We start from the raw sequence: 26,574 nt of genomic DNA, 5'->3' as shown, positions 1-26,574 counted from the left end.
ATTTTGTGGCACCTTGATTGGGTGCATAGACATTTACGATTGTTATTTCTTCTTGCTGAATTGCCCCTTTTATTAGTATGTAGTGGCCTTCTTTGTCTCTCAAAACATCCCTGCATTTGAAGTCTATTTTATCTGAGATTAATATTGCTACACCTGCTTTCTTTTGGCTGTAGCTTGCATGAAATATTTTTTTCCATCCTTTCACTTTCAATTTCTTTGTGTCCCTGTGTCTAAGATGAGTCTCTTGTATGCAATATATTGATGGTTCATTTTTTTTGATCCATTCTGCGAATCTATATCTTTTAATTGGGGAGTTTAATCCATTTACATTCAACGTTAAAACCGTGAAGGCATTTCTTGAATCGGCCGTCTTATCCTTTGGATTATGTTTGCCATATTTTTCCCTCTCTCTATTAATATCCTTTATTGTACCCATACCGAATCTCTTTAGTACTGAACCTTTCTCCAAGTCTCTCTGTCCTGTCTTTGTTTCTCTGTCTGTAGGGCTCCCTTTAGTATCTCCAGTAGGGCAGGTCTCTTGTTAGCAAATTCTCTCAGCATTTCTTTGTCTGTGAAAAATTTAAGGTCTCCCTCAAATTTGAAGGAGAGCTTTGCTGGATAAAGTATTCTTGGCTGGAAATTCCTCTCTCTCAGAATTTTAAATATATCGTGCCATTGCCTTCTCGCCTCCATGGTGGCTGCTGAGTAGTCACTACTTAGTCTTATGCTGTTTCCTTTGTATGTGGTGAATTGCTTTTCTCTTGCTGCTTTCAGAACTTGCTCCTTCTCTTCTATGTTTGACAGTGTGATCAGTATATGTCTCGGAGTGGGTTTTTTTGGATTTATTCTATTTGGAGTTCGCTGAGCATTTATGATTTGTGTATTTATGTTGTTTAGAAGATTTGGGAAGTTTTCCCCAACAATTTCTTTGAATACTCTTCCTAGACCTTTACCCTTTTCTTCCCCTTCTGGGACACCAATGAGTCTTATATTCGGACGTTTCATATTATCTATCATATCCCTGAGGTCCATTTCGAGTTTTTCAATTTTTTTCCCCATTCTTTCTTTTATGCTTTCATTTTCCATTCTGTCATCTTCCAGGTCACTGATTCGTTGTTCAACTTCCTCTAGTCTTGTACTATGAGTGTCCAGAATCTTTTTAATTTGGTCAACAGTTTCTTTAATTTCCATAAGATCATCCATTTTTTTATTTAGTCTTGCAATGTCTTCTTTATGCTCTTCTAGGGTCTTCTTGATTTCCTTCATATCCCGTACTAGGGTCTCATTGTTCATCTTTAGTTCTTTGAGTAGCTGCTCTAGGTGTGTCTCTTCTGGTCTTTTGATTTGGGTGCTTGGGCTTGGGTTATCCATATCGTCTGGTTTTTTCATATGCTTTATAATTTTCTGTTGTTTTTGGCCTCGTGGCATTTGCTGTCCTTGATAGGGTTCTTTTAGGGTTTGTAGACCAGTTGAAGTCCTTATCTCTAATTTATCAGATCTACAGCTTCGTGGAGTACACTTTCTCTAACTAACCAGCAGGTGGCGTCCACGAGCCACCTGTTCTCCACAAGCCAGATCTCCCCTGCTTAGCCTTTTTGGTGAGTGGGGGAGTGAGTCTTGTGGGGCCCAATTGGTGTCCCAAGCTTGCGTGTGTAGTTGGTGTTGCCTGCCCTGTATGTGGGGCGTGTTTCTGGGCAGTCGGGGAGGGGGGGTGGCCCTAACAATCAAATCTCCCTGATGATCCTAGAGTTTTAAAGCTACTGCAATAGTCTAATCCTTCAGTTCAGTCCTGCCACAGTTTGTCTCTGCCACTGACCCACAAGTCTTTGGTATTGGCGTATGGCTCCTGAGACTTGCAAGTGGGCCCCTCTTCCAGGCTGTGCACCCCGGGTCCTCTGTTGAGGGATGACTGTGCTATGTCACAGGTGAGTGCCGTCCCCCCAGGGCAGTTCTGGGCTGCTGGGCTGTGTTGGGAGGCTCCCAGTCTGCTCAAATGATGGCTGAATGGGGCTCTGTTAATTCACACTGCTCCCCCTTCCCAGCTCTGGGACATTCAGCTGAGGTTGCAGGGAAGGCTAATGTCCACGCCCAGTTTTGTGGTGTGTGCCTGTTATTTGAAGCACTTCCGTCACACTGGGTTGTCTGGGGCAGCTCTGGGCTATGGGGCTGGTGATGGGCAGGAGTGTTTCCTGTCCACCAGGATGGTGGCTGTGAGCGGACACCCCCCTTTTCTTGGGAAGTTGTGTTGTTTAGTGAATTTTCTCAGCCACTGGATTATTGCCTTTTGTCTCAGAGCTCTCTTAGTTCTGCTCTTGACTTGACGTGCCCAAATTTCAATTCTTTGAAGCTTTCTGTATTGAGCTTCTTAGAGTAATTGTTTTAGAAAAAGCAAAAAGGATTTAAAAAAAAAAAAAAAAAAAAAAAAAAAAAAAAAAAAAAAAAAAAAAACGGCCCTCCTCAGAGATCTAATGGGTTATTGAAATGCTAATAGACAAAGCAACCAGGGCCATTAAGGAAAGGTGCCCTGGGCAGAGAGATCAGCCTTGCTTCGGGATTTGCATATGCGCCTCAAGGCCTGATCTCCGCCCTTCCCCTTTCTGTGTTCACCAGAACTCCAAAAATCCTCTGCTTTTACTTTGGAGCTTCTCGTGTTGTTTTCCTTCTATGCCCGTCTCCTCTCTGCTGGGCTGGCTGCTCTCAGAGTCTCTGGTGTCTGGCCTCAGTCTATCTATGGTTGGAGTTTGAATCAGTAGAATGAGTTTCCGATGAGAGCAGCCACTGCAATTCTCCCTTCTCCTTCCTGGAGCTGACAGCCCCTCCTCCCCCGGGACTGAGCCTGGCAGGGAGGGGCGCGGGTCCCCTGGCCGCAAAAACTTACAGATTTCGCTGATCTCAGCAGTTCCACGTTTTCATGAGTGTTGTATGAAGTATGCCCAAAGACAGATTGCTCTGTGGTGTCCAGTCCACGCAGTTCCTGGCTTTTTACCTACTTTCCTGGAGGAGTAACTAAAACATACAGCTCACCAGTCTGCCATCTTGCCCCGCCTCCCATAGACTCTTAAGACATTTGGAGTAAAGCTTGGGGATTTGTGTTTGTAAAAAGCTCTCCAGGTGATTCTGGACATCTAGATTTGGGAATTATGAGTTTATTAGCTAATATTTTATTGAGAAGTTACTACATACCAGGCTCTTTGAGCTCTTTTAATGATGAAATAGTAATTCAGTAAGAAGGGATGAAAGAAATGGTACAGATAATGCCCCTTATACTACAGCATTTGCTTTCTCTTTGGTATTGCCTTTACAGAGTAGTTACGGAAACAGCAAAGAGTAGGGAGAAGCAGAAAACCAAATTTGCAAAACTCATAATTCATTTTGGAATTAGCCTTTCCCTATTGATGAGTCTGTAAATGAATGTTTGCATACCAGATTTGCAAGTCCTTGTCATTCCTGTATTTCTAGCTCTTGTTTTAGGAGCAGTCTGAGTTTTCAAGGCATAGTAAAAAATGAATTCTAAAAGTGTACAGAATTTTTTTTTTTGGCATCTTCTACTTTATTTAGTGATCTTTTCTAAGCACTTAATAGTAAAGATTTGATAACTCTCTTTAGCCGATTAAGTAGTGTGGTAGTACATCATTAGAAGTGAGGTGTGAGGAAACGGTGAAACTGCTGCCTTTATATATATATATATATATATATTCTTTTAAAGTTTATGTGTAGGATTACTTTTGCAAACAGGAAAAATCACTTTCATTCTTGTACCTCCCATATAATATTTTAAAAAGTTGCTTTTTATTTATATGCTTATAGTTGTAGAACCATGTATAAAATTACTCAAGGCTTAAAGTTATGTAAAACATGGCGGAAAATAATTCTGTGTCCATTTTTAAGGCATTGGTAAAACATAGTGATTCGTTACTTGTCAACATCATTGCCTCTTTTTATTAGGTGGGCTTAAAGCCTCTTTAATATACATTCATTTCAAGAAACACAGTTATCTGTTATTGGGCCAGAAAGATGTGTGTATCAAACTAATGCATGGCAGTATAAGGGGACATGCTATAATAAGAAATACAAATCAATAATAATAACAACAGAGGAAGGTTGAATTCTAGTTTTAGGAACTGCAAAAGGCTTTTTTAAAGGTGAACAGAATTTAGGAGGACATGGTGAGGAGTAGGGAGGAAGCAGAAGAAAAAGACTTTGAAGTAGGGACACATCAGCTGTTTTCAAAGGAGTAGTCTGTTTATGCATATGGTGTGTGTGGGAATCATTAAGGGAGAGGTGAGTCTTGGGAAATAGGGCTGGAAATAGTAGGTTGGATAAGAGAGAAGTTATTGAATGCCTTGATAAGGAGCTTGAACTTTATTTGTAACATTGAGGAGGTTTTGAGCTGATAGTGAGGTAATCAGAATTGTTTTAGAAGAATTATTTTGGTAAGAGATGCCCTAGTGCTAGGAAGAATGGAATCAGGGAAGCCAACTAAGCTTTTTTAAACAGTCTAGGCAACTTAAACCACCACATGCACCCTTCCTAAAGGGGAACCAAAGAAGAAGTTAGAATTGACTAAGGTTTCTAGTCTGGATGACTGACTGATGTAGTAAGAGAACAGAGTTGCATTTGGCTTTGGACACTGAGTTTAAGGTATTACCTGTTGGAATTCTGTGATGTCCCACTGTTTTATCAATATAGGTCTGGCCCTTAGGCAAGGACTGAGGCTTGAACAGGGCTGTAGAATCAAGAGTCATCTTTATAGACATGTTGGCTTGAAGCTAGGGGAGTAGGTGCGCTTATCTAGGAAGATGAATTTAGATCAAATAAATGAAAATTTCCTTCTTCTACCTCAGCCTATATTCTCAGAGAGCCAGTCATTAATATTGTGAGGCTGGCTTTTTCATCTGACCAAGTTCTTCCTTGTTTCAGGAATTTAAGGATAAAGAAACCAGGTTCAATTCTTTTTTTTCCTTCTGATTGAGTAATACTTGGTTTTTAAAAGAAAATTCCTTCCCCTCTTCATTCAACCACCTTACACCTTTGCCACATTAGGTACACTTCAGTATAAACCACATTTCTAAGTCTATGTTTATATTATGTCTGTGTATTAAGAAATGTGTGTTGTTTGGGAGAAGGAATTGGACATTTTGGAAATTACTAACAAAATAAAAATATGTTTATCTCTTTCCCATTCTTCTTTCCTGCCTCCAAATGCTTAGTTAATGATGTAAAAATGGTTTAATAAAAATTTGAATTAAGGTTTACTGGCTGAAGATACCAACTAATTTAGTTAAATATAACTTTTCAGAGACTGGAAGGAGAGGTAGTCTAAGAATCATTGATTGGTGGCCTCTGTTTTATTTCTGACCTGTACAAATAGCTCTTGAAGTGGAGATAGGCTAGTCCTTGGCAGCTAATGTTTTCTGGGCATGGATTTTGTGAAATAGTGTGTATATGTGTCTCATTCTTTTAGATCAAGTGCTGCTTTTGTTTAAAAATCATTTGCAAATGGAGATAAGCTGTACTCTGTAGCCTCTAAATTTCTACTTACCTTACATATGTTTTTGATATATATATGGATTTTTTTTTAATGCTCCAGATGGAAGGGGAGTACCATTGTTGGGTACACTATTATATATCACATGAAAACATTATACAGCCAATTCTTAATTGTGAGGCTTTTCTTTTCAACAGGTTTTGCACTGATTGCAAAAATAAAGTCCTCCGAGCATACAATATCCTTATTGGTGAACTGGATTGCAGCAAAGAGAAGGGCTACTGTGCTGCACTTTATGAAGGCTTACGGTGTTGCCCACATGAACGACACATACATGTTTGCTGTGAAACAGACTTCATTGCACATCTTTTGGGTCGTGCTGAGCCAGAGTTCGCAGGAGGGTATGAGTATGTAATTTGCTAGAATGGGCTATCTAGCGCTTTGCTTCATTTTATTACTGAAAGTTTATTTTCATCTCCTTTTGCCTCAGTACTTATGATATATGCATAAATTAAAGTATGCCTGTAAAGAATTGCTTTCTATAAAAAATGCATTTTTTAATTGACTGAATAAAAATAGAAAGTGTTCTGTGGTGTTGGCTCATTTCTCTCCTGCTCTTTGTTGCTTGAAGGGAGGCAGGTTGTTTTGGGCTTTCATTATTAAAGATTATCATTTCATTTGAAAATTATTAGCTAAAAGGGATTTTTCCCCCCTCCGTCCATGCAGTAGCATTTTAAATTTTATTCACTATGATGTTTTTTGCTTAGAAAGTGAGGTTTTTGCAGCAGGGATTTAAGAAATGCTTTATTGAATGTAATTCATGAACTGGGTATATTATATATTATGAAATTATATAAAAATCTAAAATGGTATCTGACTTTGTTGCAAAGACAAAATTAGAAAAAATAGAATAAATCAAATCTGTTTTCCCTTTATGCTTTGTATATCATCCCTCATTTGAGTGCCTACTTTCTACTAGGCCTTTAGAATACAAAGATTTCTTTTATCACTAAAATTCTGTGAGCAGTTCTATTAAAGATCGGCCAAGAGGGCTTTTGAATCATTTTGATATTGCCTCCATTCTTTGGCCAAAAACCATCTCCTTAGTGCCAGTTCCTGAATTACCTTATTTTAAGCAGTATGAGGATTGAGCTCTACGTGCATGTGTATTTCTCATTGATTTTATATATACATGTGTGCTTTGTGTATTTATATATTTATATAAATGAATTGAGTATAAATGTTTAACTGTCTTGTTATTTGGTTGTTATTCGATATGCAAGTTGTGTTTAAAACCTGAACTTGCAGATGTGATAACAATCTTTTACTGTTTCTGTTAAGGGTATTAGAAATTGTGTGTGATTTTTTCTCCTTTATAGACGAAGAGAACGACATGCAAAGACAATAGATATAGCTCAAGAAGAAGTCCTGACCTGCCTGGGTATTCATCTTTATGAAAGACTGCATCGAATCTGGCAAAAACTGCGGGCAGAAGAGCAGACGTGGCAGATGCTTTTCTATCTTGGTGTTGATGCTTTACGCAAGAGTTTTGAGGTAAGAACAATGAGCTAAGCTGCTTGAGTGTCCGGAGTTACTTAGTCAAGTTATTGGACTGAATGTTAACCTAAGCCACCAGTCTTGGCTTTCCTCAGAGAGTTGTGATCCGCTGATAGTTTCATGGCTTTTCAGGGTTTCTCGGGGACTGGTATATTTAAAAGAAGTGTGTGGATTCTTCTTTATTTTTTAATCCTGTTACTCTTCCAGCCTTTGTTTTTTTTTAAGACTCTCTCAGAGTAGACAACTGAAATTAATGATTATTTAATGAGATGTTGTTATGAAACATAACTAATGAAAAATAAAAGCAGCTCAAAAAATAAGTAACAAAATTAGACACCTTTAATGAGTCCCAGTGTGTCTGCTGATGTCCAATAGAGTGAAGTATGTGAAGTAAATGCTGTCTGAATCCCACGGTATAAGAACTACTTTTGAGAAGCCCACTGAATTCTTTTTTTTTTTTTTAATGCATTTTTTTATTGTGAACTTTAACATGTTTACATAACAGTGATAACTTTCAAAGTATAATTTAACAGGTAGTTAGAGAGCAAATTTCAAAGAATCTCATGGGTCACAGTTCCACAGCTTCAGCTATTTCCATTATTGTAAACTATCACTTGCATACAAAAATGTGTTAACTTTTTCGATGTACAGCTCAACAAGCAGTTATGTAGGTAATTTCAAAAATTGTTATGGGTTACAGTTCCACAGTTTTAGTTCTTATTATGCAATATAGGGTATATACAGAAAGGTGAAGACTTTGAAAGCACAATTCAACAAATAGCTACAGAGCAGATTTCAAAGGATATTATCAGGTTACAGTTCCATCACGTCATTTACCTCCTTCCAACTATTCCAACACCCCAGCATCTAAAAAAATATATATATATATAAAGTTTCAGGATTCATAAGCCTTTGTTAAATCTTCTCTTGTTTGTTGCTACCTCTTCCTCTCACTTAATCTTTCTCCGTCTTCAGGGATGAATTCTCTTTATAATGCTGGTATTGGGTTTGATTTGGTAACATTTTTTTCAGTTATACTCTGTAGAACATACATTTTTGGCTAGTGAATATTTTGTTACATTCTAGGGCATGGTTGAAACACTGTAACTAGGTCACTGGCCCCTTTTCAGAATGGGATAAAAACTATAAACCCTTTTTCCAGAAGCCCATCCATGAACTCTTAGCACACTGTTCTGAGGAAATTTGTTCTTGGAGAACAGATTTTAATCTTATTCTTTTTTCTCGTTGTATATTTGTACCTTCAGAAACTAGATCTTTTAATCAGGTTATATAGTCTTCTCATTGTGTGAAGAAATGAATGAATGTTTATTTTGCTGTATTAAAATTCTGAAATTCGAAACTACAGTCTTGCTGGTTTGAAATAGAAGTTTGTATAAATATGCCTTTTCTCACTAGAATTAGTTATATGTTGACTTCCTGTGTTGATTTTAAGACAGGCATCATTTAAGATATTAAAACTTAAAATATTTTGAGACAACCTTACAAAATTGCAGCATAAAAATACCAGTTTCTTTATATGTGGTATTTAAATTTAACAAATGAGAATTGCCATGGAGAATAAAGGAAGCTCTGACCCATATTCACTCTCAACTTTGTTTTTATAATAGATGACTGTGGAAAAAGTACAAGGCATTAGCCGATTGGAACAACTTTGTGAAGAATTTTCAGAGGAAGAACGAGTAAGAGAACTCAAGCAAGAAAAGAAACGCCAAAAACGGAAGAACAGACGAAAAAATAAATGTGTATGTGATATTCCTGCTCCCTTACAAACAACAGATGAAAAAGGAGTAAGCCAAGAGAAGGTAATATTCCTTAATACCAACTTATAAATGTATGGTGTTGCTTTAAATAGAAGGGTAACTTTTTGTTAGATTTTAGCCTTGCTTTCCCAGATGCGAGTTCCTGCAGTTTGAATAAATGGTGAAGTTAGATGGTTATCTCTGCATGACCTTAGTGTGCTGTTAGGACCAAAGTAAAAGTGTAAGAAGTTACCTCTGTGCATGACTCCATACAGCAGTTCTCAACATTTTGTTCTCAGGGCCCCTTAACATTCTTAAAAACTAACGTGCCCAGGGAGCATTTGGTTATGTGGGTTGTATTGCTTTTACTGTATTAGAATGTAAAACTGAGAAAATTTTTAATTATTTCTTAATTAATTAAAAAAAAATAAGCTCATTGTTAATATGAATAACTTTTTTTTTAGAAAAATAACTATTCAAAACAAAATGAGAGTAGCATTATTTCATAATTTTGCAGATGTCTCAAGGAATTAGCTGAATTTTCATATCTGCTTCTACATTCAGTATCTTTCCATTTGTGTTTTGATTGAAGCATGTGAAGAAAAGCTGGCCTCACACACAGATACATATGTTAGGAAAAGGGAAGTGTATTTTAATATAAACCTTAGATAGTTGTGGATATTTTTTGATACTACAACTTGACAGGTGGTAGTTCTGAAAGATTAGTTGCAATATGGAATCTGATACCGTTTCAGTGACCTTTTCATATTCTGTTAAATCAAAAGCCTTTGACTGCCTTGCAGTTCGAATGAAGCTTTTATTCATAAATGATTTTGTGACATCATGCATTAGTCATTTGAAAGACATGGTTCACTGAATTAGGCAGATCTTCCACATAATGACTTTCATTATACAACATAAATAAGTTCATCTCTGATTCATCAGAAAAGTCTTTATTAGGAAGCTTCAAGCTCACAGTGCTGTATACAAGCTTTCAAAATTCTAATATTTGTTTGAAAGTTTAAATTTTATAATTGACAACAAATACTGTTGTTTTCCTTGAAATAACAGGCTGACTTCATTCATTTTTTGAGAAGGTGTCTGCTAAATGTCCAAGTCTGAGTAACCATAGTTTGTCTCTCAGTCATTTCTTCAAATCAAATTGATGTTCTGTGGGGGGGGAAAAAACACAACAAATTCAGCTTGTGACAATTGGACAACTACTTTTCTTCGAGACAACAATTGTACTTTGGTATGCAGCAGAAGTGCTTTAAGCATAGTTCCTATTTTGTCATGTAGAATATAAAAAATATCTACTCAAGGGTTGATATTTACTAAAATTAATAATTTTTACCACCTCATCAAGGACATTCATAAGTAAAATCCTACTGTGTCGGGAGTGTTTGACAGTGAAGAATACAATGCTTGTTAGTACAGTTTGGTGCCACTGCCTTGAATTGTGCTAAGCACTGTTCTAGTTTGCTAATGCTGCTGGAATGCAAAACACCAGAGATGGATTGGCTTTTTAAAAGGGGGTTTATTTGGTTACACAGTTACAGTCTTAAGGCGATAAAGTGTCCAGGGTAACACATCAGCAATCGGGTACCTTCACTGGAGGATGGCCAGTGGTGTCTGGAAAACCTCTGTTAGCTGGGAAGGCATGTGGTTGGTGTCTGCTCCAAAGTTCTGGTTTCAAAATGGCTTTCTTCCAGGACATTCCTTGCTAGGCTGCAGTTCCTCAAAAATGTCACTCTTAGTTGCACTTGGGGTATTTGTCCTCTCTTAGCTTCTCTGGAGCAAGAGTCTGCTTTCAGTGGCCGTTTTCAAACTGTCTCTCATCTGCAGCTTCTGTGCTTTCTTCAAAGTGTCCCTCTTGGCTGTAGCTCCTCTTCAGAATGTCACTCACAGCTGCACTGAGTTCCCTCTGGCTTTCAGCTCATTTATATGGCTCCACTGATCAAGGCCCACCCTGAATGGGTGGGGCCATGCCTCCATGGAAATATCACATCAGAGTTATCATCTACAGTTGGGTGGGGTGAATTTCCATGCAAATCTAATCAGCACAAAAACATCTGCCCCACAAGACTGCATCAAAGAATATGGCTTTCTCTGGGGGACATAATACATTCAAACCAGCACAAGCACCAACAACTTTACCCACCATTGTAAACGTCACCACAGTAAAAAAGGCAAATAACATCTCAATATTATTATGAAAATATTTCTGATCTTGCAAACTCCTAAGATAAGGGAACCCACAAGGGTTAGTGGACCACACTTTGAGAACTACTATCCTGTACTTACCTGATATCATTAATGTTTAACTTGCTTTTAATTGGTTCACAGTCATGAAGTGAATTCGTGGTTTTTCAAGTTAAGAGTTTTTTCAATTGTTAACCTCATAACTTCTATCTTATTGGTTAATACTGAGGAAATTAAAATGTATCCATTATAGAGGTAAAGCTTTTTACCATGGCTTCATTTTGATCCTTAAAGGAAACAGACTTCATAGAAAACAGCTGCGAAGCCTGTGGCAGCACTGAAGATGGTAATAATTGTGTAGAAGTAATTGTTACCAATGAAAATACATCATGTACCTGTCCTAGCAGCAGCAATCTTTTGGGGTCCCCTAAAATAAAGAAAGGTAAGTAAACACAGTTTTTTTAAAAGTTAACTCTTAAGGTTGTTCTTGCTCACTTTCAAATGTAAAAGGTTTTAGAGATTCTGGAATGTAGAATTTAGGAACTGCTTAGTAGCCCCAAGAATATAATATAATTTAGTTAGACACTTATATTTTCTTTCTCTTAATGGTCTTTGATTTGTTCTTATTTGACAAAAACAAAAAACTGTAACATCCCTAATAATATTTTCATTATTTAATTTACTTTCTACTTAAGCCATCAATTTTAAAATTTTTTCTCAGGTCCCCAGTTGGTTCACTTTTTGTCTCAATATGTTTATTTATTTGTATGTTAGTTGCAGCTGTCTGTAACTCTCACTTGATTTATTCTCAGGCTTATCTCCACACTGTAATGGCAGTGATTGTGGATATTCATCCAGCATGGAAGGGAGTGAAACAGGTTCTCGAGAGGGTTCAGATGTAGCCTGCACAGAAGGCATTTGTAATCACGATGAACATGGTAGGTTCAGGTTGACTGTCCCAATTATTTCTACTACATGCCTGATTTAAGAGCATAAGTAAGAGGGGTTTTTGCTTTCCTCAGGTGATGACTCTTGTGTTCATCATTGTGAAGAGAAAGAGGATGATGGCGATAGTTGTGTCGAATGTTGGGCAAATTCTGAAGAGAGTAACACAAAAGGAAAAAATAAAAAGAAGAAAAAGAAAAGCAAGATGTTAAAATGTGATGAACATGTAAGGGTTATAACTTGCAATTCTTCAGCCTTTGCTGTTGAAGGGAGAAAACCTTTTTGCCTTGGAGTTGGATGTGTGCAGCTTAGCTGCTAGGATTTATTTTTTTAGAATGAGTATGCAGTTCCAGTGGTTGCTCATCTTGTGATTTGTGTATGTGCTCGCTTGATGTGGTTATTTGTCCAACAGCAGTCCACGTGGGTCAGTAAATCCAGTTCATTTTTTTTTCATCGTACTGTTTTGTTAGCCATGTAATCTTGAACAGTTTGCTTCATCTTAGTTTTCCCATCTGTAAAATGGTAGTAATAGTCCCTATCAGATTAGGTTCTTTGAACGTGAAATGAGATAATACTGAAGAGTTTGCATAGTGTCTGGTACAGAGTGAGTGCCCAGCAAATGCTAGCTGCTATTACTATTCAGTATTTCTTCTGAAGATTTAACTTTCTGACAGGGCATTTTTTTTTTTCTTTAAAGAGTAATTGCTGTTATTTCCTGCCTTTTTACCTGGGAAATCCTTTGCTGTGGTTTCAGATCCAAAAGCTTGGAAGCTGTATTACAGATTCAGGTAATCGCGAGACCTCAGGAAATACCGTGCGCACAGTGTTTCACCGTGACAAGACCAAAGATGCATATCCTGAAAGTTGTTGCAGCTCTGAAAAGGCTGGGCAGCCACTGCCTTGGTTTGAGCATAGGAAAAATGTTCCACAGTTTGCAGAACCTACAGAAATGTCATTCAGTCCCGATTCCGGAAAAGGTGCCAAGAGCTTAGTTGAACTCCTTGTAAGTAATCCAGACTATCTTATTGTACGCCGCTGTTTGCTTAATGGGTAGAGGTGGGAGGTGGCAGTATTTTGAGGTGTGTGGGGGAAGGCTTTTAAGAAATGAAGAGCAATATTTCATCATCATTTTGGTGATTTCATTTCTGTTCTTACCCTCATGGATTACGCATGGTTGGATCACATTTCCTTGTTCTCCTTTGTGTCAAAGATGGAAGGGACTAGTTGAAAAGGGGGAAAGGTAGCAGAGCCTGCCTCCTTGTAAACAAAGTGCAGTTTATGGTAGTGGCAATGTTATGGTAGCCACCCTTCCAGACCAGGAGAGAAGATGGAATCTGAACAACAGCCCACCTTCTAGGTTACTTCTTTTAGGTGTCATGTTAGGATAAAAGCATAACTGAACTTGGGAAATCTTTTATAACTGACTCGAATTCTTGAGACTTTAGATGAATTTTACCTGATTCCAAGTGACCCAGTGAATAATGTATGTGAGACACTGATGGGGATGGGAAGATGGGGGAGGTGGAGAAGGAAGAAGAAGGGTGATGTCTTATCCATAGCAACTAGGGTCCTTATAGAACCAAATGCTTTGGGAATACTCATTTTCTCTTTTTTATATGGTTGCAAAGTTAAATTTCGGTGCTGTGAAACTTAAGTTTAAAAGGCTATGTTTTACTTAGTTTGTAGAGAGAAAAGTCCCAACATAGAGCCAGCTAGAGATAAGTCTGATTATTTACAATTTGATAACTAGTTGTAACCATCTTTCATTAGTCATTTTTTTAGGGCTAGGTTTAGTAGAAGTCTGCTAGGCTTATGGGCCTCTAGGATAAATTATAGATTCAGAGCTTCAAACCAAGTTAGTTGGAGTTCTACAAAATCTCACCTTACTCTTTTCTAAGTTAGAATGACATGCTGCTTATTCTATAAATACTCCAATTAAAGGCTTTAGGTGACTGAATTGTAACCAAAAGGCTAGAATGCTTTAATTTTAACTGTCCGCCATCAGCATTACATTTTGCATTCTTAATTTAAATCCATTTTAACTATTGCTTTAATTTACAGGATGAATCTGAATGTACTTCAGATGAGGAAATCTTTATCTCACAAGATGAAATACAGTCATTTATGGCTAATAACCAGTCTTTCTACAGCAACAGAGAACAGTACCGACAGCATCTGAAGGAGAAATTTAATAAATACTGCCGCTTAAATGATCACAAGAGGCCCATTTGTAGTGGCTGGTTGACAACGGCTGGAGCAAATTAAATAAATAAAATAGCTCTGTCTTTCAATGAAACACTCAAGATGACTACTGCGCCTTCTCTTTCAAAAAACTCTTAATTTAGTGACTTATGGCAAAATTTTATCTTAAATCAATGTGATTCTTTCTTGTTTGGGGAGACGGTGGAGGTAACCTCATTAGTTTGTCCTTTCTTCAGGCTTGTGTCTTTAGTTGCGTGGCTGCGCAGGCCTGCTGTATGATTTAAGCCATCTCTTTTCATTAAATGTTTCTCTTCCTGTGAGACTTACTAAAGCAACTTAGTGGCAAAAAGTAATGTTGTACTTATACTTCTGTACAGAAATGACAATGAGCTGAATATATGGTTTTACAAAGTAGACATCCACTTGCAAAATGTTTGGATGTAATGTTAAAGCGCAATGTGCAAAATTTAAAATAAAGAGTATTTATTAATACGCATAGTAAAAGTTGGTGTACATGTTTCTGCTTAATGTGTGGCAGTATTTTAATATTTGCCACTTGTGAACTTGGTACTTGGCCAGTGTTGATGTTAGAGAGGATGAAGATAAATGAGAATAGATACAAGTTGAAGGGAAAACAGAAGTCTTTCCTTGAACAGAGTTGACAACCAGGAAAAGCAGATCTTGGTCTTCTGTTTTGAAAGAATACATTTGCAGCAATACCTTTACATACTGGTCAGCATCATAATTTCATGAGACTTTAATTGCTATTATTAAAAGTTCCCTGATGCATAACACAAAGCACCTTAAATTCAGAGGTTCATATTGACCCAGAACAATGAAAACAAAACTTGGCAGAATTTCAACCAAGGGTTGCCTGATAAGTAATTACTCTGTGTGTAAAACTAGGATCAGAGGGTAGCACTCAGCATGTTCAGCCTTATCTGGTTTCTAACAATAAAGTCACTGTGGCATTACAGTTTACTCCTTTCACAGGCTGTCTGTGTGAGTACTGAAAAAAAGAGATTCCCTAAGGAGTAGCATTTGGCTGCTATTTAAAAGGTTGAGTCAATAGCTCAATAAACACGTGCTTAGAGCTTTGTGTCTGTATGTGAATACTTGGTGGGCAGCAGACAAGCTGTGGGACAGGCAATACTGCGCAGTGGGAATGAAGTGAATTTTATGGGCTTTCTACCCCTTAATTAGATGATTTCTAATCAGATTTCAAGTGGGCAACAGCAGAAGCGTAATGAGATTTAATTTTTGTAGTTGGTGGCGTTTCTTTGATTCTGAGTTGTCTTTTCAAATCTAATTATTGTATAAGGATTGGGGCAGAGGCAGGATGAGTCTTGATTCCTCTCTGACTCTTACTGGCTTTCACTTAGCCTGGAATCCATGAAAAACAACTAAAGGGCCCCCCACACCCCTTGGCTTGGAAGCCAATCCTCTCTCCACAACCTGTTATGTTCAGTGTTCTCTTGAGATCCCTTAAGGCAAGGGCTGGTTTTGTTTTGTTTTGATTTGATCTTTGCCCTTGGGGCTTAACACTTGATGGGTGCTTGCTGAATGAATAAACCAGTTCATTCATTACCAGTTGAATGGGTAAGCCAGTTCATTACTTATTTCATTATTTGCAGTGTTGATTCAGATGCTTTTTCTTTGGAAGGATGAATATATTAAGAATGCAGAAGTGAGGCAGTTTTCAGTGCTCTGATGGAATGTTTGGAAGAGCCAAGTGCCTCTGCTCTGAACAAAGCCAACAGCCCAAGAAGGGAAAAAAAAGGCTGACTGGAGTTTTGAAAGCAGTTTAGGAGTACATCCCTGGCCTAAGACTGGACTGCCTGCAGTCCAACCAGGATTCACCACTTTGACTCAGTATACTCATCTTTAAAAGGAAGATATTAATAGTACCTATCTCACAGGGTGGTTGTACAGGTTAAGTGTAAAATGCTTTCAAGTGCCTGTCACAGTAAGCGCTCAATAAATGTTATTGGCTTACCTGTTGTTATACAACTTGATAACTTGCAGGTGGGGTGAGGGGAACCGTCTAAGACAATGGAGAGAGTCGACCACTTAGGGACAAAAATCGCCAAACACGCGTGTGCTGGGGGTGTTTCCATTTTTAACCACTCAACTTTCCGTGGCTAGTATGGCCTGTCAGGTAGGGTAGAATCCTTCCCAAGGTCACTCAGTGTTGATGGCCGAGACACTCAGCCTGTCTGGGCAGAAGCCTTCCCATCAGCCACCGGCTGGTTTGGGAGGGCGTTGGAGTCCTCTTAAGTGCCCTTAATTTCTCATCTCGGCTCTAGTGGTCAGGATCTGGGAAGGGAAACAGCCGGGAGCGAGAGCATGTGTATTCTCAGACTGGAGCAAGCTCCGCTGATCCTCGGTTTCCCTGCCCCGGAGGGAAGAGCTCAGCGGGAAGGAGGACAACGCGCTCCCGCGGGAGATGCGGTTTCCCCCAGGCGGGTCCGGAAGGGGCGGGAGCGGAACGGGCGGTGCGGCCCGGGCGTCTTCCGGCGGGATGTGCCCCGGCGAGAGGGCAGGGGGGTGGGGTGGAGTCCGGCCAGAGGTCGTGCAGGTTGGGGGCAGGACTAGGGCAGGTCAGCGGTGGCTGGCGTGGAGGTGACCAGAGTGTCCTGGCCTCCCCGCCCCGGGGCAGGGCTCCGCGATCCAAGTGCCCAGCTCGGGGAGCGAGGTGGGCGGGAGACTGGGGACCATGGCCAGGGCAGGCATGGAGCGGTGGCGCGACCGGCTGGCACTGGTGACGGGCGCTTCGGGTGGCATCGGCGCGGCCGTGGCCCGAGCACTAGTCCAGCAGGGACTGAAGGTGGTGGGTTGTGCTCGCACCGTGGGCAACATCGAGGTAAGGCCCGGCAGCGGGAACCCTCCTGGGCGCGCCGAAAACGCCGGAGTAGGTCTCTGGGGGGGGGGGGGGGGGGGGGGGGGTGTGTGTGGCCCAGGCCAGGCTGTGACGCTGCCCTCACTTGCCCGCCACCCCATGGCCTTTTCCAAAGGGTCCAGGGGGCAGGAGGGATGGATGTCTGCCAGGTAGAGGAAACCTTTTGAATCCCTTTTAAAAAGTTGTGTTTTTTAAGAAGCCATTGTCTGCTGACAGCCCTGCTACTGTATACCAAGACCCCCGGCAGTTTTCTTCACTATCACCCCCCCCCCACACACACACACACACACACACACACACATCTGCCCAGGATTTGGGCTGAGGAAAGGGGAAGTCAGAGATCAGGTACTAGCTAGACAGCCAGCGAGAAGGAAAGCTTTCTGGCCTCAGTGGCTGTGTTGCCTGCTGGATGGCTTCCTGTGGTCACCCATCAAGCCAGGCAAAGTGGGTTGACAAGGCAGATACACAGGAGCTAGAGATGTTGACCATAATTTTGACCTAGGACTGAGGGTGGGGTTGGGTGGGAGCAGAGTTTTTCTGAAGAGGCTCAGCCCCCTGCCACCCCACTGCCCCTAATCTGCAGATTAACTCATACGCAATTGGCATGAGAGATGAGTGGGATGCTCATGGGTAGACCTTCCTCCAATTTCACTGTCACGGTGAGACTGATTAGGTGAAATTGGGTGTTGAACATGTGAACCCCAAGGGACAAAGTGACAGGGAACTGGGACTCCTGGTTTTTCTCTTAATGTGAGGTGGGGAGCCCCCAGAGTTGTCAGCAACAAGAGCTCAGAGAAATATGCAACCAAGTTGGCCATGTTTGACCATGGATTGGGGAGGAAGGAGATGAGAAATTCCCATCTTAAGTCATTATCTCCACCATTGTGCAAAGTCCCCAGGCAGAGAACCGGTAAGGAGGCCTTGGATGGGGGCAGGGAGAGAAGGTATACAGGAAGGGCGGCTGTATACCTCCCTGCTGCTGACCAAAGGTAAGCTTTATGGCCTTCCAGAGAATCCCAAGGTCACTTGGCTCCACCACTGCCCAGCTTTGTCCCTCCCTCTTCCCTATTCTGAGTTGCTCAGGTCCAGCCCCAGCCTTGGTGCCCAGAGAGTCAGGCCAGGGATTGGACAACTGGACTCCCTAATTATAAAGCCAATATTGCCTGCTGTTCCTGTTCCTCTACCCCAAGCATGCCAGGAATGGGGGGACTCTGAGCCCCAAAGGGATTCCCAGGCTGAGCACACAGCCCCAGCATGACTTCATGAGGGAAGAACGTTTCTGCCGTAAGGGAAACAAAATGATTCCAGGTCATTTTTGAGAGTAGGTGAGGAGATGGTCTGGTGGCACAAGGGAGCAATGAGAAGGCAGTGATAGGGAGAAATATATTCTCAATTCTCCCATTCTGGCTTTTCCGCTGGGGACTTTGAGTCTGGAGAAGGAAGGGTGAAGTTTTATGCTAGGTGAGGGGAGAATTCCAGGCTTCCTTGTCCACAGTCTGCTATTATTCATTTTTTTTTATATTAAAGCCAAGTTTGGGTTCTGGCTTCATTTCCTGAGGTGGTAGTGAGTAGGTGAAATTGGGTGAGAGGAGGCTTCTGAGTCCCAAAGGATTATACCTTTTGAATTCACAGAAAGTTAAAGCGGAAAAGGATCTCCTAGGTCACTTGATCCAGCCCTTTATTCCCAGTTTAGTTTAGGCGAGGAAGGAGCTCCAGATCAGGGAAGCGGCTGCCAAACTGGCCCTCCTCTAGGACACCCCACACTGCCTCCCCCACAACCCCCACATGTACACAGTCACTTTCACAAGGGCCTAGCCACCAGCCTCCAGGGCCACACAGCTTGTTTTCTTCCTGCTTCTGGATGTCAGCTTCCCTCACAGCCATCTTTTGGTGGCTCTGCTTGCTCACGTATTTCTCAGGACTCCTCAGTGTGGTGAGGGCACAGTAGGCTGCACAAGGATCCATGACTCCTCTCTGAGAAGGCTACTGCCCAATGTCACCAGCAACCTGACTTGCCTCATAGTCACCAAAGAAACCTTGGAGTAAAGGGTTGTGTACCACCGGACAGAGAAAGAACATGTCCTGACTTCCTGACACTTCCTGTAGGTAGAAAGAGGGGAGATTGGTAGTTGGGCTCAACTGAAAGGTATGTGTGAGAACTCCAGAGCCAGTTGGCTGCAACTGTTCTCCCTTCTGGTAGTTGGGAGATGAGCCCTTCTCAGGAGTGGGGACTGGATGAGGTGATGGGGGAGGAGAGAATCGATGCCAGCTCTTGGCACTGGTGGAAGAAGCATGACATGGCTGAGTGGACCTTCTTACCTATGGACAGAAGAGGTGTTCCTTTTGGGGAAGAAACAGAAAATATATTACTCAATTCCCAGGATTCCTGGCCCCCTCGAGCCCCAGCCTTTCACCCTTCTTATAACTAAAGACTCTAGTTTATACGTGAGCCTTCTGAAACCTGGCACTACAACCCAATTTTCCTCCTTGGCTCTCTTCTACTTTGCCACTCCCTCACTCAGGGAGGACTTTGAGCCCTTGGACTTTGACCAAAGGAACAAGCTTTGGGGCTGGGCAGTCCCAACATCTGTGTGGCAGAGAGAAGGCCACCCAAGGAGAGAGTTCTATGAGTGGTGACGGGAGGGTGGTCTGTCTCTGGGGGTAGGGAGGGGTGGGAGTGAGCAGCCCACCCCAGTCAGACCCCTGTTGGATTTCATAGGAGCTGGCTGCCGAATGTAAAAGTGCAGGCTACCCCGGGACCTTGATCCCCTACAGATGTGACCTGTCAAATGAGGAGGACATCCTCTCCATGTTCTCAGCTATCCGCTCGCAGCATAGCGGCGTGGACATCTGCATCAACAATGCTGGCCTGGCCCGGCCTGACACCCTGCTCTCAGGCAGCACGAGCGGCTGGAAGGACATGTTGAATGTAAGGGCTCTGGGCTGGTTGTGGGAGGCTGGTGAGGGAGCAAGGGACCAGGGGTATGTGAATTGGAGGGCTGTTGGGAACCAGTGGGCCAGCTAGGAAGGGGGAGGTTTGTCTTCCTATCTGGGACCCTTTGGCCCTCCCCTTGCTTCTTTCCCTACTAGAGGGATGGTGAGTGGATGAATGACCATATCTTTTCAGCCCCTGGTTCCTTTGAGCCCTTGGGGGTATTTCTTAAAATCTAGGCCAATTTCCTTCTGTTGGAAGAAAGATTGGTGGGGAAGAGAACTGCTATTTATGCAGTGTCCCCCACATGTTAGCCTTGTGCTGATTGCTTGGGAAGAAAAGGGACTGGGAGACAGGAGATATTCTCACTTAGCCCCACCAGTTAGTCTTTGTATGAATTAGGCAGGTTAATTACCCTCTGAGCTTCAGTCTTGTTGGTTTACTTGGGATGAACACATCAACACCATCAATATCTGGGGTCACAAATTCAGATGCCCCCCAGGGCCCAGCAGGTTCCATAAATGAGGTGGGTCAGGCGGGATCTGCAGTGAGTGGGGAGGCACACAGCTGTAGTCCAGCAGAGTTGCTTTATGACGGTGTGGGCCCAAGGTGGCCGGATCTTCTGATTTCTTTGAGAGATGCCAGGAATCTGGATTTTGACACTTCACCCCTCCATCATTCACTAAAATGTCAGCTCCATGAGGACAAGGATTTTTGTCTGCTTTATTCTCTGATATAGCCTCAGCCAATAAGCACTCAATAAATATTTACTGAATGAGTACAGCCTTCCAGTACATGTTGGAAATTAATTGGAAATGTTTTAAAACAGTGTACAGGCCAAATACAAACTTTCAGGACACAGGTTTTCAACTTCTCGACTGTATTATAGAATGATAGTAGGATATGAAAGTGTTCTGAGAAGTTAAAAGCAGTATGTAAATATGATGCTTCTTCTCTTCCACAACCCTCTTCACATCTGCTAATAATAGACTTAGCACCCAGTAGGTGCCTGGGCCTAGAAATGAAGCAATGAACAAGACAGCGCCACTCCCCCTTAGCCTTCTGGGATATGAGAGTTGAGATCCTCACCTGCAGCAAGTTGGTCTCTCAGCTTGGGCCTCAACTGGACCATCTGTAAAATTAGGAATTATATTAAATACCTAAGGCCCTGTTCAGCTTGAACTCATCTAATTCTATTAGGGTCGTCCTGTGAGGCATCTTCTCCACCCCTGCCCCTGACTCCCAGGCCTAGAAGATCCACTCACCTGGGCCTGAGGGATCTGTTCTCCCATGCCATCTGCCCTGTGGAGCTGAGTTTTCTGCTCTGTAAACCTGCCTTGTAGTGGGACCAGAACCAGGGCTGAAAACGTCCCATGCCCTTCTGTGTCTCTTCCTCCTACTGTCATGAACGCTGAGGCAGGTTCCCACTGGGGATGTTTGGTCCCAGTGCCTGGCTCTGACAGCTGATAAAGAAAAACATCTAATCTCCTAGCTGGTTCCCTGTCTTCCCAAGGGGAGAGACGTGAAGACCTGCTGAAGGGTTTATCTCTGCTTGTCCTCTCTGGTGAGGCTGATAGAGCAAGAGCTGGGCAGGAGTTTTATAGCAGAGATACTTCTCCAAGCCTCTGGGGATTTGGCTCACCTCTGCCAGAGTGTTCTAGTTTGCTAATGCTGCAGAATGCAAAACACCAGAGATGGATAGGCTTTTATAAAACGGGGGTTTATTTCACTACACAGTTACAGTCTTAAGGCCACAAAACGTCCAAGGTAACACATCAGCAATCGGGTACCTTCACTGGAGGATGGCCAATGGCGTCCGGAAAACCTCTGTTAGCTGGGAAGGCACGTGGCTGGCGTCTGCTCCAAAGTTCTGGTTTCAAAATGGCTTTCTCCCAGGACGTTCCTCTCTAGCAAGCTTGCTCTTCTTCAAAACATCACTCACAGCTGCACTCCCTTTCCTCTCCTTGAGCCAGCTCATTTATATGGCTCCACTGATCAAGGCCCACCCCGAATGGGTGGGGCCATGCCTCCACAGAAATATCCCATCAGTTATCTCCACAGCTGGGTGGGGCGCATCTCCATGCAAACAACCTAATTCAAATGCTCCAACTCAATCCCCACCATTCTGTCTGCCCCACAAGATTGCATCAAAGAATATGGCTTTTTCTGGGGGACATAATACAGTCAAACCGGCACACAGAGCAAGTAGGATAGGGTGGGGGTGGGGGTTGCAAGAAGGCAGGAAGCCCCCATGTCCTTGGGCATTCCCCTGCCCTCCCTGTTTCTGGTCCTAAAGTCTCTGTGCCTGGTCTTGTAAAAGGAAGACATAAAAGGAAGGAGGATCAGGCTTTCTCTTCTACTTTTGGTCTCAAGGGATGGGAGGGGACAGGAGCAGAGAGTAGCTGAGTAAAGTGGGGAGAGAGTAGGGTCTATGCTTGAGAGAAGTTTTTAAGCCATTTTTAGGCTCTTTCGAATAGAGCAGGGCCAGAACTCTGCCCAGGAAAGAGCAGGGTATTTGGGTAAGAAAAGGAGATGATTCCTGAGGTTAGGCAAGAAGCCCTGAGCCTGTTGTTGGCCTCTGGTGGGACCTAGACCCTGTTATGGAACACCACCCCCCACCCCCCAGGGTGCCCTGTGGCTCCATTACCAGCTCAGATGGGGCCAAGCTGGAGACACCCCATTCCTCCCTGGCCCACAGGTCAATGTGCTGGCCCTCAGCATCTGCACCCGGGAAGCCTACCAGTCCATGAAGGAGCGGAAGGTGGACGATGGGCACATCATTAACATCAACAGGTGAGGGCGGGTGGCCGATGGGCAGAGTTCAGATCACCACTCATGCTCCAAGCTGTGCAGACTGAGGCAGCTCATTGACCTCTGTTCCAGTTTGCTAATGCTGCCAGACTGCAAAACACCAGAAATGGATCAGCTTTTATAAAGGGGGTTTATTTGGTTACAAAGTTACAGTCTTAAGGCCACAAATTGTCCAAGGTAAGCCATCAACATTTGGGTACCTTCACTGGAAGATGGCCCATGGTGTCCAGAAATCATCTGTTAGCTGGGAAGGCACGTGGCTGATGTCTGCTCCAGAGTTCTGGTTTCAAAATGGCTTTCTCCCAGGACATTCCTCTCTAGGCTGCAGTTCCTCAAAATTGTCACTCTTAGTTGCTTTTGGAGCTTTTTTCCTTGATTAGCTTCTCCGGAGCAAAAGTCTGCTTTCCACGGCCATCTTCAAACTGTTTCATCTGCAGCTCCTCTCTCAGCTCCTGTGCATTCTTCAAAGTGTCTGTCTTGGCTGTAGCAAGCCCGGTCCTTCTGTCTGAGCTTGTATAGTGCTCTAGTAAACTAATCAAGGCCCATTCTGAATGGGCGGGGCCACACCTCCATGGAAAGTATCCAATGAAAGATCTTGCGGAGTTGAGTGATCACATCTCCACGGAAACATCCAATCAAAAGTCTCCAACCCAATCAACACCAATATTTTTCCTGCCCACACAAGACTGCATCAAAGATAATGGCATTTTGGGGGACAAAATACATCCCAACCAGCACAACCTCTTTACACTGAGTTCCCTCAGTGGCAAAATTGGGATTTAATACCCAGTATGAAGGACTACGATGAGGGGGAAGAATAATGTATGTTAAGTGCCAACCCATAGTTGACTGGAATGGGTAGCTCAGCTCAGCCCCTCCCCTTTGCAGCCAAAGCCTGGGTGCTGTCCATTCCTCAGGCCCTGGGATGAACCCCACCTTGTGATTCAAGGAAAGACCGCACATTCTCTGCCTTCACAGAGTCCACAGTCCAAGGGGGGAGACATGGCCCCAGTCGCTGGAGATCTCCCAATAGAACCATTTGGATGGAATTGAAAGATCCATGACCAGGAGACTGGGGTCTGTGGTCAGCATAAGGAGGACTTCTAGGAAGGGGGTGTGGCTTTCAGAAGCTTTTTTAATAAGAGAAGTTAGGTTAGCTCAGTGGACCCTGGGGATGGCCATTAGAGGTCCCCTTCAGAAGGATTCCCTGCTGGCAGAGGGTAGTTGGAGGCTTGATTGGTACTGCAGGAGGCACTGTTGATCTCCCAGGTACCTCACTCCTTCTTTCCCTCTCTCTACCCAGCATGTCTGGCCACCAAGTGGTGCCCCATTCCATGGTCCATTTCTACAGTGCGAGCAAGTACGCTGTCACTGCGCTGACAGAGGGCCTGAGGCAAGAGCTTTGGGAGGCCCAGACCCACATCCGAGCCACGGTGAGGATGTGGCCTGGTTCTGGTGGGGATAGGGGTGGGGGCAGACACCCCACCGGCCCCCACTACAGCCCGGGAAGCTCAAATCCAGGGTGTGCTGCTTACGGTTCCTGGGAGTGGACTGTGTGTAGAACTCCTGGGCTCTGCTGCTATTTCCGTGGCCCTGCTCAGTACTGGAGTTTCCCCAGTTCACTGATCCAGGAGCCGATGACCAGACTTAGACTTTGAGGTGGGAGGGGCTCACCTGAGAGGAACATGGTGGGGTGAGACTAAGGGAAAGCAAGGAATTGTGGGAGACCGGGTGTGTAATGGCTGAAAGCCTGGACTCTGGGCCCTTCCCCCTCAAAGGCCACATGACCTTGGGCAAGTCACTGAACCTCTGCAAGCCTTGGTCTCCTCACTGGCAAAATGGAGATGATGATACCTATCTGGTCATGAGATTTTAGGAGCTACCATTTTGTCAGACATTTACTTAGCATACAGTAAGGGCTTAGTAGATGGTAGGAATCATTGTGATAATTGCTGGTGGTTGCTTTGGAGAAAGGAGGTGGCTGCTGGACACTGGGCAGCCATCACTGTGAAGCTGGGGCCTGTGGATGCCATTGTTTTCTCCCAACCTCCCCGAAGATCTGGCTTCCGGTTGGGGCAGAGATGGAACAAAGCTCAGCCCTTGAGCAGGACCTCTCTATTGTCCCAGTGTATCTCTCCAGGTATGGTGGAGACGGGATTCAGCTTCAAACTCCTTGACAAGGAACCTGAAAAGGCAGCTGCCATCTATGAAAAAATAAAGGTGGGGCCTCCATCTGGGCCCAGAAGCCACTCATTCCCTAGGTGAAGGCAGAGGGGACCCTGGTCTTTGGACCCCCATCCTTCTAGCCAGCCTGTTTCCCCTCCCAGAGGGTTGGAGTGGGAATGCGGGTGCTGGAGAGGCCCTCAATGGTGGGAGGGAACTTGAGGCCATCCTGTTCTTTAACCCGTCCCCCTGGTGCTCTCAGTGTCTCAAACCTGAGGATGTGGCCGAGGCTGTCATCTACGTCCTCAGCACCCCTCCACACGTCCAGGTGAGTCTGGTCTTGACTGTCCACCCACTGAAGGAGCTCAACCATTGTTAAAGGAGGGGAGCAGGGAGGCCTTGGAGGGGCTGGAGAGACTGCCCTGGCTGCTTCAAGCCTTGTACCTTCTGCAGATTGGAGACATTCAGATGACGCCCACGGAGCAGGTGATCTAGTATCCTGCGGGGAGCCCCTCCTTCCCTCCCTACCTCCCCAGCTTGGCTCCTGCCTCAGGATTTTCCATGTTGATATCTCGACTCCTGGATTCCACTTTCCCTCCTCATCCACACCAAGGGCTAGAAAATTTGTTTAAGGTTTTTAACATCATCTGGTCAAACTGTTTCCTCTCCAAGTGTGACAATGGGTTAGGGAAAGGAGGTAGTGTCCCTGTTTGTTTTATCTAACTTGTTCTGGCTCCCTTCTCTGGCTCCTTGGCCTCTGTCTGCTGTCTTCAGTCTCTTCCCTTTGATGTGGGGAAGGGCTGTGGTCAAAAGGACAGCTTTCCCTTATCTTCTTGCACCTCAACCTCTGTCCCTGAGGACTGGGGTGGCAGAGAGAGGTCTTCACCTTTTATCTGAAAGATTTATCCTGTGCTCCAGGCTTCCTTTTAGTGCCCTGCTGTCCCCTGGCGCCTTCTCTTCTTCCTTCCCAGTTCTCCAGCCCAATCTTGGCTTCTTGACACTGGGTGGGGTCATCACTCCTTTCTGACTGGCAGCAGATTTCCAGGCCTGGCTCCCAAGTGGATTTCACTGTGATAATTAAAAAAAAAAAAGTCCCAACCAACCTATCTTGGCCTCAGGAGTGTCTCAATTCTTCCTCTTCTCTGTGATCCAGGATGGTTGTGTCAGAATTTCTTCTAGGTGAGTGCAAAGGTGGGTGGGTTTCAGGCATCACTAGTTGAGTGTGGATTACCTTTAGCTGGGTCTTGAAAAATGGGTAGGAGTTTGCCAGCCAGAAAAGAAAAGGAAAAAACAAAACGAAACAAAAAACAAAAAGGGTGTAAAAGGCTGAGAGGCCCAGAAGAACATGCAAAATTGTGAGAATAATAAAACTTAGTGTAGGAGGCAGATGGGGCTGAACAGGTAGCTCCTGGCTGAATCCGGGGGGTGGGGGGTGGGGGTGTCTGAATGCTGAACAAAGGAGTCTGGCCTTTACCTGTGGGCCAGGGACACCAGTTGGTTTATCAGCAGGGGCGGGACAGGCACGAGTTGTCACTTAGGAAGAGACCAGCGCAAAGTTACTGCTGGGATCCTGCTGACCGGTGATGAGGATCTCAAAAGGCAGTGGGGACGCAGA

General features: G+C 43.5%; 2 protein-coding genes across 8 annotated transcripts in view; both read left to right on the top strand.

Moving 5' to 3' along the window:
* The window catches only part of GGNBP2 (gametogenetin binding protein 2), a 37,621-nt gene extending 22,963 nt beyond the window's left edge, over positions 1 to 14,658 (top strand). For 4 of the 6 annotated variants that reach the window (XM_037809149.1, XM_037809152.1, XM_037809150.1 and 1 more), the window contains 8 exons: positions 5,686 to 5,895; positions 6,868 to 7,042; positions 8,674 to 8,868; positions 11,302 to 11,449; positions 11,820 to 11,945; positions 12,030 to 12,178; positions 12,707 to 12,955; positions 14,014 to 14,658. In XM_037809149.1, the coding sequence (XP_037665077.1) occupies positions 5,686 to 5,895; positions 6,868 to 7,042; positions 8,674 to 8,868; positions 11,302 to 11,449; positions 11,820 to 11,945; positions 12,030 to 12,178; positions 12,707 to 12,955; positions 14,014 to 14,217 (1,456 nt within the window). In that variant the 3' untranslated portion in view covers positions 14,218 to 14,658. The remainder of the gene's footprint in view (positions 1 to 5,685; positions 5,896 to 6,867; positions 7,043 to 8,673; positions 8,869 to 11,301; positions 11,450 to 11,819; positions 11,946 to 12,029; positions 12,179 to 12,706; positions 12,956 to 14,013) is intronic. The other 2 variants (XM_037809151.1, XM_037809153.1) reach the window with 1 other exon arrangement.
* A 2,024-nt stretch (positions 14,659 to 16,682) lies between these two features.
* Positions 16,683 to 26,065, top strand: DHRS11 (dehydrogenase/reductase 11). 2 transcript variants are annotated; one of them, XM_037810207.1, is made up of 7 exons: positions 16,683 to 17,017; positions 19,773 to 19,982; positions 22,684 to 22,778; positions 24,100 to 24,229; positions 24,924 to 25,016; positions 25,222 to 25,287; positions 25,413 to 26,065. In XM_037810207.1, the coding sequence occupies exons 1-7, from the start codon at positions 16,871 to 16,873 to the stop codon at positions 25,452 to 25,454; spliced, it is 783 nt and encodes a 260-aa protein (XP_037666135.1). In that variant the 5' UTR covers positions 16,683 to 16,870; the 3' UTR covers positions 25,455 to 26,065. The 2 variants fall into 2 exon arrangements, with proteins under 2 accessions (XP_037666135.1, XP_037666133.1); XM_037810205.1 differs by having other exon boundaries at positions 24,924 to 25,057.
* Positions 26,066 to 26,574: the final 509 nt, after the last annotated feature.

This window comes from Choloepus didactylus, chromosome 18, assembly GCF_015220235.1.
Source record: "Choloepus didactylus isolate mChoDid1 chromosome 18, mChoDid1.pri, whole genome shotgun sequence".
In the NCBI taxonomy this organism is placed as follows: domain Eukaryota; kingdom Metazoa; phylum Chordata; class Mammalia; order Pilosa; family Megalonychidae; genus Choloepus; species Choloepus didactylus.
The sequence above is the reverse complement of the archived record's forward strand: the minus strand, read 5'-3'. Positions and strand labels throughout refer to the sequence as shown.

Bases quoted from the DNA above. Each gene is read 5' to 3' on its own strand.
- DHRS11 (XM_037810205.1), top strand. From the start codon at position 16,871: ATGGCCAGGGCAGGCATGGAGCGGTGGCGCGACCGGCTGGCACTGGTG. The intron at 19,983-22,683 runs GTAAGGGCTCTG...CCTGGCCCACAG, and splicing joins GCTGGAAGGACATGTTGAAT to GTCAATGTGCTGGCCCTCAG. The intron at 24,230-24,923 runs GTGAGGATGTGG...CTATTGTCCCAG, and splicing joins AGACCCACATCCGAGCCACG to TGTATCTCTCCAGGTATGGT.